At 39.8% G+C, this 13,303-nt stretch overlaps 1 protein-coding gene across 1 annotated transcript; it reads left to right on the forward strand.

Annotated features, from left to right (window-relative positions):
- Positions 1 to 6,839: 6,839 nt before the first annotated feature.
- Positions 6,840 to 8,476, forward strand: LOC143848659 (E3 ubiquitin-protein ligase ATL6-like). The gene has a single exon (XM_077357651.1). The coding sequence runs from the start codon at positions 6,926 to 6,928 to the stop codon at positions 8,222 to 8,224; it is 1,299 nt and encodes a 432-aa protein (XP_077213766.1). The 5' UTR covers positions 6,840 to 6,925; the 3' UTR covers positions 8,225 to 8,476.
- Positions 8,477 to 13,303: the final 4,827 nt, after the last annotated feature.

The following is a 13,303-nucleotide window of genomic DNA, read 5'->3' on the forward strand; positions in this document are numbered from 1 at the left end:
AGGGGTAAACTTAGCTTTGTCCTTCACGATTTAAACATGTGGCGAAGAATGATCCAGCGGACTGTGTTAGGTCACCTTTCGTTTTCCTTTAATAACAAATCTCATGATTCCTTTAGCCACGTGAGCCAAAGTCGTTAGAGATCAGATCTCACAATCTAATCTCTTGACAAAGGTCAAAGACAAAGAGCTTCGACTAGCACATATACCGAATATGATTCAGTTAGCTCAAAACGAATAAAAATTGCCACATGGGCCATATACCAAGGTAAAATGTATGATCCGCTTTTAAAAGAGGACTCTCCCGCTCATTTGAGGGGGTGAGAAAGTAAATCAAAGGAGTTTTTCTTTCCCGTCAACTGAAAGTTATGTTTTCTGATTAGCTTTCTTCTTGTTACATTTTAATTGTTTGAATCTCTGAATGTATTCATTGAATTTTAGTCTGATTAATTGAAATAGCTTATCCTATGTAATTCCTGTAATTTCTTTGAATTGTTGAATGAATTCCTATTGACCGATCGATCAAGAGGACAGAAATTAACGATAACAATGAGGTCCGCCAAGGCTGTTGATGGCGCTCAAAACATGAGAGGAAAGGGTAGTAACTATGGTCAACGGGGGTGATAGTTTAAAGAGAGTGAGGCAGAGTTGTAGACATAATGTACGTAGTTGCTATCGTTAAGATGCTGGTTGGAACGAGGGTGTGACGATGGCTGCGGAAACAAGGTGAAGCCGCGTGGAGAATGAGGGCAATTTGTTGGACTAGAATTGAACAGATTTGAACACAATAGCATAGAAGCAGATCTCCTGATGAAAGGTGTTTCAAAAGGTGATGAAACAGGAAAATGAGAGAAACAACAGATATAGGGCCCGACGGAGATGGATTGGTGGTGGAAATAATGGTTGTAATGCCTGGCGGCCGGCTCCTCCCGAAAATCGAAATAGCGGAAATTGTAATCAAGACCGGATCGGCCGCTCTGATACCATGTTAACTTACTAACTTCTCCTTAAGCTTAAGCTGTTGGAGAAAGGCGTTATTTATCTTTTATACTTTAACACTCCCCCGCACGTGTGGCCCACTTGGCAAACACGTGGCACATGTGGTCCCACTTTGGGTGGCTGTATTTACTAAAATACCCTTGACCCCTATTTCTTACTCATGCCAAAAATTTACTTGGCCAAGTATTTGTACTGAAGTAACTTCCTCCTAACTGGAGCGAAGTTTTGTTCCCCTAATTCCATCTCGAAGTCCTAAAATGGTAATAAAATTTTGTCTTATTGATTGAATTCATGTGGCTGTTCTATATCATAGAGCATGTATGGTAACCAAGGTTTTAAATTTCTGTTCAGGGGTAATTTTGGACCTAGCCAAAACCGAAATTTCAGCTGAAATCCTGAAATTTTAGCCGAAATTCGGTGAAGACACGAAATTTCGAAAATTTCAACCAAAATTTGGTATCTTTCCCCAATTTCGGTTTGGGAACGTTTCGGTTTCGGTCTTGACCGAAATCCAAAATTTCATATTTCGGACGGAATCTAAAACCTTGGTGGTAACCATGGTTTGAAATTTCGGTTTCGCCATAAATTTTGAACCTAGCCGAAACCGAAAGTTCAGCCAAAATCCCGAAATTTCAGTAAAGACACACGAAATGTCGATTTTTTGGGCCAAAATTTTGGTTATTTCGGCTGAAATTTGGGACAGTTTCAAATTTCGTCGAAATTGACGAAATTTCGTTCGTTTCGCCAATTTCGATGTCAGATCGTTTCAATTTCGGTCTTGACCGAAATCCCAAATTTCAGATTTCGTACGAAATTTAAAACTATAGTGGTAAGCATGCAAAAAATCCATGGAATATTTTGAGGGTAGTGACTTGTGAGAGATGAGTGGGAGAGGGGAGACACTTGAGAGAGTGGTAGTGAAGGGAGTATGCTCCCAAAAAGTCTGGAAATCAATAAAGCAATTTTAAATATGGGAAAAATACACTTAGACCCACCGTGGTTTCTGACACATTCAACTTAACCCCTAATGTAATGTTTAAAAAGTTACAAGTAGACCCCCTGTATTTTTTGTAGTATTTGGATTCGGGTATGTGGTTTGGATGGGTGTATGGGGTCTTCATTAGCATTGATAGTGTTTCAAAAGAGGGGGCCTACCTTATACAAATTGAAACCACAAGGGGTCTACTGGTAACCTTTTAAAACAATAGGGGTTAAGTTGAATGTGTCTGAAACCATAGGGGTCTAAGTGTATTTTTCCCTTTAAATATTTATTTATTTTTCACTAGTTTTTAGGGATTATATATTCTCTATCAGCTCTGCCCCTTAATTCCCTCCCTCTCCTTCTATGCTTCTGTCGCATTCACATATTTGGGCCTATAAATATTAATTACATGGAATATTTTTTCATGAATGCAAAACATGGCCCTAGTGTCAGAGAGGGGCGAAGAGGCGGGAGAGATGCCCTCTTGTCACTATCCCTCTCTCACCTTGGGTCAATAAATATTCCATGAACATGTTTTTCATGACTGCCAAAAATGCCGTGCAGACCATTTTAATGTCGTCTTGTGTTAACTCTTTCTTGGCTGAACTTGGGATATATTGCTGTCACCTTGGATAAAGTTTATATGGGTAAAAAATGAACAATGAAGGATGAAGAATGTATAAAACGTCCCCATTTATGAAATAGATACCTTATCTCTATTGGTCGTTATTGGTTTTGAAAATTTTATCAGGGAGAAAACGAGAAATGACATGGGAGCTCGGTATATATATATCTCACGTGGGATGGTGAGAGAAGGCTTTACCCAAAAGTTGCAGCCAGACGTCAATGCTGCTCTTTCATTTGTTCTTTATTCTCCGATATGATCACTGGGGAATATTGTTTTCTCTTCTTCAAAGTCATTGATTCTCAAGTCAATAGACTTGGTCCGAACTTTGAATTTTGAAAATTCATATGACCGAATGCTACTTCATGAACCTTCCATTTAGGTTTTCACAAAATATTCCGTATTTTTTAATGAAAACAGCCTCTTTTTTTCCTTGACAAGATCTTGACAAGATTGAATTCTAGTGTTCACATGCTTTCTTGAGAAAGTAACAGGCCTTGGTGGAAAATGTCATATAATGACAGGGAAATTGCCAAAAATGATGTGGAAATGTCTCTTTTCTCACAAGTGTGAGAAACCAAATTTCACTATTTTGGTCGGATTTGTTTTCCCGGGAAAACTAGTGAAAAAAGGTGGGCAAGCAGTTTCTCGGAGAACCTTTTCCTGCATAGTTCCTGCGCACGTGAAAAGGGGCGGGAAACCTTTTCCTACACAGTTTTCTTTGATCTCTTTTCCTAATGCCACGTCAGATTCCCGGAAAACCTTTTCTTCTCCTTTCCCGAAAAAACAAGTGAACAGAACCTAAAGTAAATACCACTCATCTTAATTATGTACAGGGATTCGCTAGACACTTTCGCGGAATGCCATGTTGGGGTCACTTTTTAGCAGATTTTGTCTCATTCATTTTATTCATCACAGGTTCACTTTTTAGCAGATTTTGTCTTACTCATCTAATCCATATGAGGTGCCAGTTCTCATGTAAAATTGAGCCGGGAAATGGCTTCATGCGAAATTGCCTAACGACCATGGTTACAAATTTTGGATTTGGTAATAAATCGGCGAGGCAAATGTCCAAAAATATCAAGAAGTGTCTTAGTATTAAAACTCATGTAAACAGTATGTTGTTTTAAAGTTTGGGTTAGATACTAGAAATTTTTCCACAAAAAATGTATTTTAATTCTAGTGTAGAGGAGCATTTTGTCTGCCTAAAATTTTTTGTTTTCAAATTATTATAAACACTACAATCCTTTATAATATAAATAATAATAGACTACAATTCTTTTAGGCAGAAACAAAATATAAGTTAAACTTACACACGGAATTTTCTTCAACAAATTAGAGTTTGGTACTGCAGTGGTTAGGAACCGAAGGGAGATGCCATCCAAAACTAAAATCTTTTTCTAATTTTATAATATTGGGAATTGCTAGCATCCATCGCAAAAGGCATTTCGCGGCTGGACCCTAGCAAATCCCATTATAGTTTCTAATAATCAATTTTAAAAACTAATTATTGTTTTATCGGAGAAATTCCCTTTTTTTTTCTTTTTTGCGCAATGGTCATATCTTTTTGGCAGTTTCCTTTCCAAGTATGGTATGGAACAAAGCTCGTGACTTCCTTTTCTTCTAGAAACAGTGGGCCCCATTGGCGAAAATTATGAGGTGGTGGGTCTCACTTTCGAAGTGGTTGAGGATGCCACGTAACTACGTCGTTGTCCACCACGGACTTTGAACTTTCAACTGAGTAATCGCAAAGACCGACGCTATTGTGATTTGTGAATCTCTCTACGAGTCTACTCCGGCGGCGAAAAAAACGATTGAAGGGTAGTCCAAAAGAGAGACTTTTGAAGTCTTATGTGGGGCCCACTTCATAGGATGAAGTGCGGTTGTAACTTGTACCCCATAAATCATCCATAGGTGGCCTCACATATTCATGGTAAACCCAAATTATCGCCATGCTTGGAAAAAGGATAATAGCCATACTAATAATTGAATAGGTGGGACCCACGACGAGTCTTGAATGGCTAATCTAGAAGACGTAGCCGGACTATTTTTAGTGCGAGGCTCTTTGTTAACTTAAAAACAACCTGAACCCCCTCTTTTTTTCTCTTTTGATGAGTGTTTGGTGAAACGCAATAGCCTCAATGATATATTCAGCCCCTTTTTCTACCCAGAGCCACCTCCTTTTAGTGTAAAAGAGTAGTCATAAATACACTAGATGGTGCCGGACCGGGGAAGAAATGGGGATGAACATATAACCTCCCCAGCAAATTAAGTCATGTTTGGGCCCCACTCAAATGCTTTGGTACGCATACAGCTCCCCACGCACATTTTAACTCGTCCAGGTCAATTATTTACTACAACTTAACGACCAACCCGCTAAAACACATTTTCTAATCTCCCCTTTGAATTGCTATAAAGTATAAAGGTAACCTCTTTTAGTCCATCCTTCTAGACAATATAAGAAATGAAATTCACGTCAACATTTACAGCCCTTAAAAGCTTGGACAATTTAGCCTTTACTTCTTTCAATAAAATAAGGGATCATATCCTTACTACCATATTTTAATAATGGCACTACTCACTTTCTTTTGCTTTTTTAAATTAGCTGTTCAGGGCCTGTTATAATAATAGTTCTCATATGTTGCCAACATCATGTACAAAAAGGGAAGGAGATGAAGCGCGTGAGTCAAGCGACTGACCAAACAAAGATGGTTCTTTTGGTTGCCATTTATGTGTGTTTGGAATAAAACATTATTATTTTAGGCTACTGATATTCCCACTGCCATCTTGGTAAGTTGATCGCAGTGGGAAAGAAAAGTCAAGCTCTCCCTATTATGAAGACATGGGTAGTGGGAATATTGGTAGCCTATCACACTAACTCATCTTGTCTCTTATTATTTTTTATATTTAAAATTTACACAGAGTGAAAAATAAATCCGATCATCCATCTTGATATTGATCATAAGGTCAATATTTTGGATCTTTCAACCCTTATATGTAATTAGAAACAAATGAATTGTATTAACTTTTAAAATAATGTTTCTTTCTGTTTAACTGGTGAAAATTGGTGAGTTAATATTACACATCACAAAAGGATTTTAGATATGAGGAATGGCGGGCCCACTAAATCAATGGATGGATGATCGTCAACACGTGTTCAACACGCCCGGCCCCATCAAGTTTACAGAGACCTACCAATAGTCCACGTAAAGTCACAGCTGCGTTTTTTGGACTAACGAGGATTGTTAATTTAAAATTGAATATATAAATAAGAAAATCAGGTCTAATATAAGACTATATTATTTTTAGGAAAGTCCCTTCCCATAAATTGAAAAATTGACACGAGAATAGCATTTTTCTATTGATGATTTTTTTTTTTAATCTAAGGTGCATTTTGTCAAAACTAGTAGCATTTTATCAAAGATTGAAGTTCTACATTATTTTCTAGTAGTTTTCACAGATTTTTAATCCTAGCGGGCCGGGTCCACCTTGTTTGAAGATCAAAACCATTCATTTGTTGAGCTCCAAAGTAATTAGGGTGTCCCCAAAAGAAATACCCCCAGGATGATCCAAATCATTCCATACAAAACTCGGTTTCCTGCTATGTCATAAAACTGGTTTCCTTATAAGGGTGCAACTTGGGCTGGGTTGGTAAAGTTTGAGGCCAATCAGAGGTAAACATTACCTCAACGCTAACCCAACCAAACACAAACCTTGGTTCCAGGAGGTCAACCCTGACTCAACCCACCTCTAAACTTTCAACAGTAACCAAACCTCAATAACCCCATTTTCAAAATCAGGTTTGGGTTGGTCTGGGGCTGAAAAAAAAAACATAAACCTAAGATTTTGAAAATTCCGATAAAATTTACAGCACTCCGATCGGATCAGATTGCCTAGGGGCTCAACCTTAACCCAACATGAAACTAAAGCGGGTTGAGGAAAGTTGAGGCCGGCCCAAATTACCCCTAGTTCCCCTAGCAGTGCGCTAAATAGAATAATGCAAGCAATTAAAAATCTATGTGAAATAGAGTAATGCGACCGATTTACAATGTGTAAAAACATAGTGAATAGTGCCATTATCAAATTGTGGCTGTGCGTATCGCACGGTCATTTTATTATTCATCAAGAAAACTTATTATAATAACGAAATCTCTCTACAAAGAATACAATAATGGAATAAATGAAGCCACCTGTCAAGCTGTATATGATGTATGCTGACATCTCCCTTCGAAACAGCTATTGAGAAGTCAGAACATACGTTTTTTCCCGTGTCTTGAACAACACGGCATAAGGATTGATTCCTTTTTATATGTAGAGTGTGTATGATTCACCTTACAATTACAAAACAGTGGAGGCGATCTCTCTCTCTCTGCAAAGGAGAACAAAAAATGAAGGAAGATTGGGAAACTATGGCGATTCAGATGAGGACAGAGAAGAGAATCAATCACAGCCGTCCGATCCTTCATCTACATTTCTTCATTTATCTACTGCTAGCGTCACTCGCCCTCGCTCAACCTAATGATACACCACCCAGTCAGTATGGTTTCAACACAAGGTTCAGTCCTTCAATGGCAATAATAATCGTAGTTTTAATCGCCGCCTTCTTCTTCATGGGATTCTTCTCGATCTACTTACGCCAATGCACCGGAGAAAGCTTACGTGGCACTGCTCCGGCCATAAACGTCGGAGCTCGATCTCGCCGGGGAGCACGAGGGCTAGATCAAGCTATCATAAACACTTTTCCTACTTTCAATTACTCAGTAGTGAAAGGACTGAAGTTAGGAAAAGGCACGCTAGAGTGTGCAGTATGCTTGAGCGAGTTTTCAGATGAAGAAACACTTAGACTATTACCAAAATGTAGCCATGTTTTTCATCCTGATTGTATTGATACTTGGCTCGCATCTCATACTACCTGTCCAGTTTGCCGATCTAATCTCGTACCAGGATCCGACTCAGATCCGACACCAGGAGCACCGGCTGATGACGACAACGGTACTGAAAATGAAGTCGCGATTAGAGTAGAAGATGATAGAGATCAAGATCTGCAACCAGAAGTTATAGATCCAACACAAATACCGATTCAAAACCGACCTCCTAGATCTGGATCATCAAGGAGGCCGTGGTTCGCCGGGAGATTTCCTCGTTCTCATTCGACCGGACACTCGCTCGTACAGCCCGGTGAGAACGTGGAGAGATTCACGCTCCGGTTACCGGAGCATATAAGGAGAGAGATCGTGAAAGGAAAGCTCAACCGTACGATCAGCTGCGTTACTTTTCCGATCGAAGGAGTTTCAGAGGGGAGTGTTAGGAGAGGGAGTTATAAGAGTGGAGGAGAAGGGAGTAGTCGAGGGAGGAGCGTTGGATGGTTAGATCGGCGATCAAAATCGGACCGGTGGGGTTTATCTATGGCGCAAGGGTTTCTTTCTCGGACGTTTTCATTTAACTCGGCAAAGAGATCGGCTGACGGCGAGCAGACGGTGACGGCAACGACTCCGAAGCTTTCTTTTCCGTCCGTTAAGACACCGTTCGACTGCCTCGGCGCGAAAGCCGAAGCCGATGAGCAGTTGTCGGTTCGGGAATCAGCTCCGGTTTTTACTGTTTCTCACCAACCGGATGTATGAAGATTAATTACTCATTTTTTTCTCTTTTGGGAGCTGATAAATTCGCACACCTGTAGGATGATTCGCACCGCTCTCACGGAATTGACATCAAAAGCGTTAAAGTTGATTGTTAGGGTGTGAATCATCCTACATGGGTCCGAATTTATTGTCTCCCTTTTCTTTTTATTTTTCTTGAAAATTTCAAATTTAAATGCTTTTCCTTTTATTTTTGTACAAAAGAATGAACGATTCCTCTGTTTCGGATTTTCCTCACCCGCCGTCCTTTTTTCCCTTATCTTAAATGGACCCCATCTCTCTCTCTCTCAAATTTGGTCAGCTTTGTAATTTGTTACAGATATTTTAACTGGTGGTGGGCCCAAATCCTAAATGGTAAGCCAAGTCTCTAAAGTCTAAACCCAACTCTAATTGCTCATCTTTATTCAAACGCACGCGATTTGTTTTTTGGGGAGTTCCATGCGGCATTATCTTGTAGTGTCGCACTGTATTTAGCGATGGGACATTCGAGAACTTATTAAATCTTGGAAATGATATCAGCACAGCCTTGTTTTAATAACTACACAAATGCTGCTTGTCTTTTCTTATTTAATTGGCTTGAGAGAGATTTTTGGGGACTACAAGTCTATAATAATCTTTGACAGCTGTTTAAATAATAAAAGATAAGAAGTGTTGGTGCAAATATTAAACATTGTTGTGCCGATAACATTTCCTTTTTTGTTAAATGTTGGGATTTGCTAGGCAAATTCGTGGAAACTCATTTTAAGGCTGACTTCTGCAGGAGAGGACGGCCACATGGCCCATATCAGATGAAGTAAATGAATAAGACACAATCTGCTAAAAAGTGATCGGCTGTTTTCTCATGCCTGCCGCGAAATGGTTTTCCTCGATATTGCCTAGCAAATCTGAATTTTCAAGCTGAAGACTTGAAACGAAGGAAAGTGCAACTCATTTATTTGCCACTGGAGAAAGGACAGCCAAATGAAAAGACAGGAGAGGAGATTTTTGATTTTTTATGACGTGTACGCGTGATGTGCATTGTTTTCAGAATTTACGTTGGGGCCCACTTATCAAGATGATCTAAACCGTTCATTCGAAGTCTAAGTTTAGTATGAAATGGCGGTGATTTTGCGGTTAAGAAGGAAGATTTGGAGTTCAGGACAACTACAGGGAGATGATATTTTCACCATTGCAACGTGATTTGACATCAAAAAGCGTAAAAGTTGCTCACTGTTCACGTTATAAGGAGGCGAGTGCGTACAGCATAGCGGTGAAAATATCTTCTCCCCAACTAAACCTTTCACAATAAAGTGGGCCCATTTGGCGTGGGAGAGGGAGAGGGAGAGAGAGAGAGGGGTGGGGGGGTGGGGGGGGGGGGGGGGTGTGGTTTGGAACAAGGATCTTCTGTTTCCACGTTAAGATACGAAATTAGAGAGATCAATGGCAATTGTTAGGTGCCAAAACCCAATCAACCTGGAGGGTGGTGCTGGTAGTCTGCTTTTGGCAAGTCCTGCGTCCAATAAACAAAACGTAAAGAGGTCTCAAAGTTTGGATTACGGGAAGATCCTCCGATGCTCAAGTCAAATTACGCCTCAGTAGGAAAAGTACACAGCAAAGAAGGAGCAGAATGACGATATGGTTACAAGAGCTTAGATACTGACTGAAAGATCCCACATTGGAAAGGGAGGAAAAGTTACTGGGCTATATATGTGGATTTCTCCTCTCCCTATGTAGACGCGTTTTCAGCATCTCCAAGGGGCGGGCCCCGCGGAGTGGGTCGGGCACGGTTTGTGCTGCTGGAAAATAAAATCGGAGAGAGTAGATGACCCAGAACCGGACAATATCTACACAGTGGGGTCGGAGCGTGACATAATGGTATCAGAGCAGGATCTCACATCCAGTACGATGTGCCAGCGAGGACGCTGGGCCATAAGGGGGTGAATTGAAAGATCCCACATTGAAAAGGGAGGAAAAGTTATTGGGCTCTATATGTGGATTTCTCCTCTCCCTATGTAGACGCGTTTTCAGCATCTCCAAGGCACGGGCCCCGCGGAGTGGGTCGGGCACGGTTTGTGCTGCTAGAAAATAAAACCGGAGAGGGTAGATGACCCAGAACCGGACAATATCTACACAGTGGGGTCGGGGCGTGACACTGACCTTGAGTGTGGGGTCCCTAGAGTTAGGAGTACTAGGCAGCTTAGGAAGCTTGCCTTTTTTTGAAGACTTTCTAGTTGGCAGCTTTCATATTGAATCAGTTTCCATGTTTATTCGAGCGATCTTTGAGTTCCCTTATGAAGTTCGATTTCTAAGTTTAGCGTGAACATAGTTTCCTATTCGAATAAGATTGCAAATTGTCACTCAATGGGGAGGTGTGGAATGACCTTCCTATACTCAATTTCTATTTAGAGGATTTAGAATCTAGGATTAGATTGGATTAGATTGGTTCCACGTGTCATGCGCTCATAGGTGGATGTATTTTACCCTTAACATAATGCCCTCCACTTCTTCGAGCTGCTCCGGACCGAGGAAGTAGCTTTCCAAAGTCACCGGGCTTTCTAGTCCAGACACCGATCCAATGGTCTTAATTTATGTTCGTCGGTAAGTCATGAAAGTCGTTCTAGTCGAGCTTCCGTCCATTCACAGGCTTGGGTCAGACCGAGACTTAGTGAAGATTTGAATCGTTGTGCGAAGTGTAGTAGTCCTTAGAAGCCGAAACATCACTTCATCATCTGAAGTTAAACCGCCGCGTTTGCTATGACGGGACGTTACGTCATTAAGGGGTAATGATCGGGCGCCGTTTCGTGGACCAACTAGCGGTAGCCACGCGGAGAGCCGCATCCCTACTTATGAAACGATGCTTCACACGCTTGCGAGGGGCTTTGTCTATACTCTCTGTATAAGAGGGGAACCCCTCATTTCTCCCCATTTTGGTAATTGGAGAGTGATGTAGACTTGGCAGCCATAATGAGTGTTTGCTCTAGGTTTTTCACCAACGTTATTAATTTTAACTGGTGGTGATTAAATAACCGTCGGTAAATAAAGATACAATGGCGGTCATTACCGCCGGTTATTCACTGTGGTAGAAAAGAGATTAATTTATTATTTTTTGGCAGGCATGCCTTGTTGTTAAATGAAAAAACATATTCGCCATCAGTCTATTTATGACCGCCGAGTAATTGTATATCTTAAGTGGCAGTTTACATTGGCCGCCAAAAATCCCCAGTGTCTTGTAGTGAGATTGTTATATAAAGATTAAGTTGTTTCACATTGAAGGTTATAGCTTTGGCGACGAAATTATCTGCATCAACACGGAAAGTGGCACTCTCCTTAGTGTCAAGGGAATCACCCCAAAAAATTATCGTATCAATGGCCGAATGTCCTTCGAGCAGAATGTATGGTTTATCCAAAGTGATATTAACCTTCTCCCTATACAAAATACATATTAACATAAATATATAAAAGCATGCGTTGGATGCAGAATTGTAATATCTTGTACAAATAAAGAAACCATAACTAGTAATTAAGTTGGATGATTAACTTTTATATGATTTTTGTTTGGCGGAACTGAATTTATGGCCGCCTGAATTGAACTGAAATTTCCTTGGCCATTGATATCTACGACAATTGTTTTTGCAACAGCTACCCCACCTTCGACATACTTCCAACATCCAAAACAGCACAAAGTAGAGAGCAAAAGGATGAAACAGGACGGCATAACAACTCCCATTTTCAATGACTGACAGGAGTATGCAACTTTTTTCCTTCAAGAAATCTGTCCAATAAAGAAGAAAAATAAGGAATAGTCGACTACCATTCATTAAGTTCTATTAGCTATAGTTACCAAGGTTTTCCTCTGATATTATATTTTTTTTATGTTTAGAAAATATACTCACTATACCCCATGTTTTTTATAATCTATTTCTAGACCGGGAACCGATAGCGTCCTATGCTTGTAATTTATAATCTCTTATTTAATACATAATAAAAAAAGTAGTAATAAAACATATAAGAGAGTACCATAATAGAAAATGTTGTTCAAACTTCAAAGTACGCATATTTTACAATGCTATATATAGGTACAACATAGGAGTGATGAGAAAAAATAAATTACAAAAGAAAATAGGTTTCAAAATTTACAGATCCTTATTCATACGACCACTAACATTCTTACAGGATTGGAGGTGTGTATATAAAGTATATTTTTAACTAAAAAAGAATAGTGGCACTTGCTCCCTAGTATACACACTCATGTCTCTCTCTCTCTCTCTCTCTCTCTCTCTCTCTCTCTCTCTCTCTCTCAGCATTAAATGGTTAAAAAGAAATGAAATGTAAGGGATGGTGATAAAGGGGCAAAGACATTGTGACAATATAGACTTATTTTGTTATACTAAATATGTTATAATATCTTAAATGAGTTTTTATATGGTGCCCGAACATCAAATCCTTGCGGGCAGTTCCGCGCTTGATGTTTGATCCAACAGAAGCAAACTTTTTAAGAGGCTGCTGTTGGATCAAACATCAAAGGTGCTACTTTTATCGTACCATGCACACGGGACTTGACGCTGGGGCACCATATAATTTCTCATGTATAAGAGATGCCACCGGGAATATAAAATATAGGAACATCATGTTAAAGACCAACTCGATCTCTATAAATGTGTAATTGGATGAAGATTTAAGATGTTTGGAGTTAAACACTGATATGAATATGATGGCAGCTGATAGCTGATTATATTAGTAACGGGTTAAGAAAACAACAGGCAGACTTGGATCTAAATAGGGTCATCCTTTATTGGTCTCTCGTGTGTTCACCGTAAGTTAGCGGTTTGTGTGTGATCTATATAAAACATCTTATAGTCCATGCAATATTACTTTATCAAGTGGTGATAGAGGGCTGGGTGGGGGGAATCGAGAACGCATGACTGAGGAGGGGGTTACAAAAGGCTAAAAGCAAGGAAAAGATTAATCAAAATACAATTTTTATTTTTCCTTGTTTTTTACTCACTTCATACCCTCTCCTCAGTCATTCCATCGATCACGCACAACACTACAGAATTTAAAGGACTAAAGTAAATAACAAAACCT

Source organism: Tasmannia lanceolata, unplaced genomic scaffold (genome assembly GCF_043159265.1).
Source record: "Tasmannia lanceolata isolate RefF3 unplaced genomic scaffold, GAP_Taslan_0.1 ptg000016l, whole genome shotgun sequence".
Taxonomy (NCBI): Eukaryota; Viridiplantae; Streptophyta; class Magnoliopsida; order Canellales; family Winteraceae; genus Tasmannia; species Tasmannia lanceolata.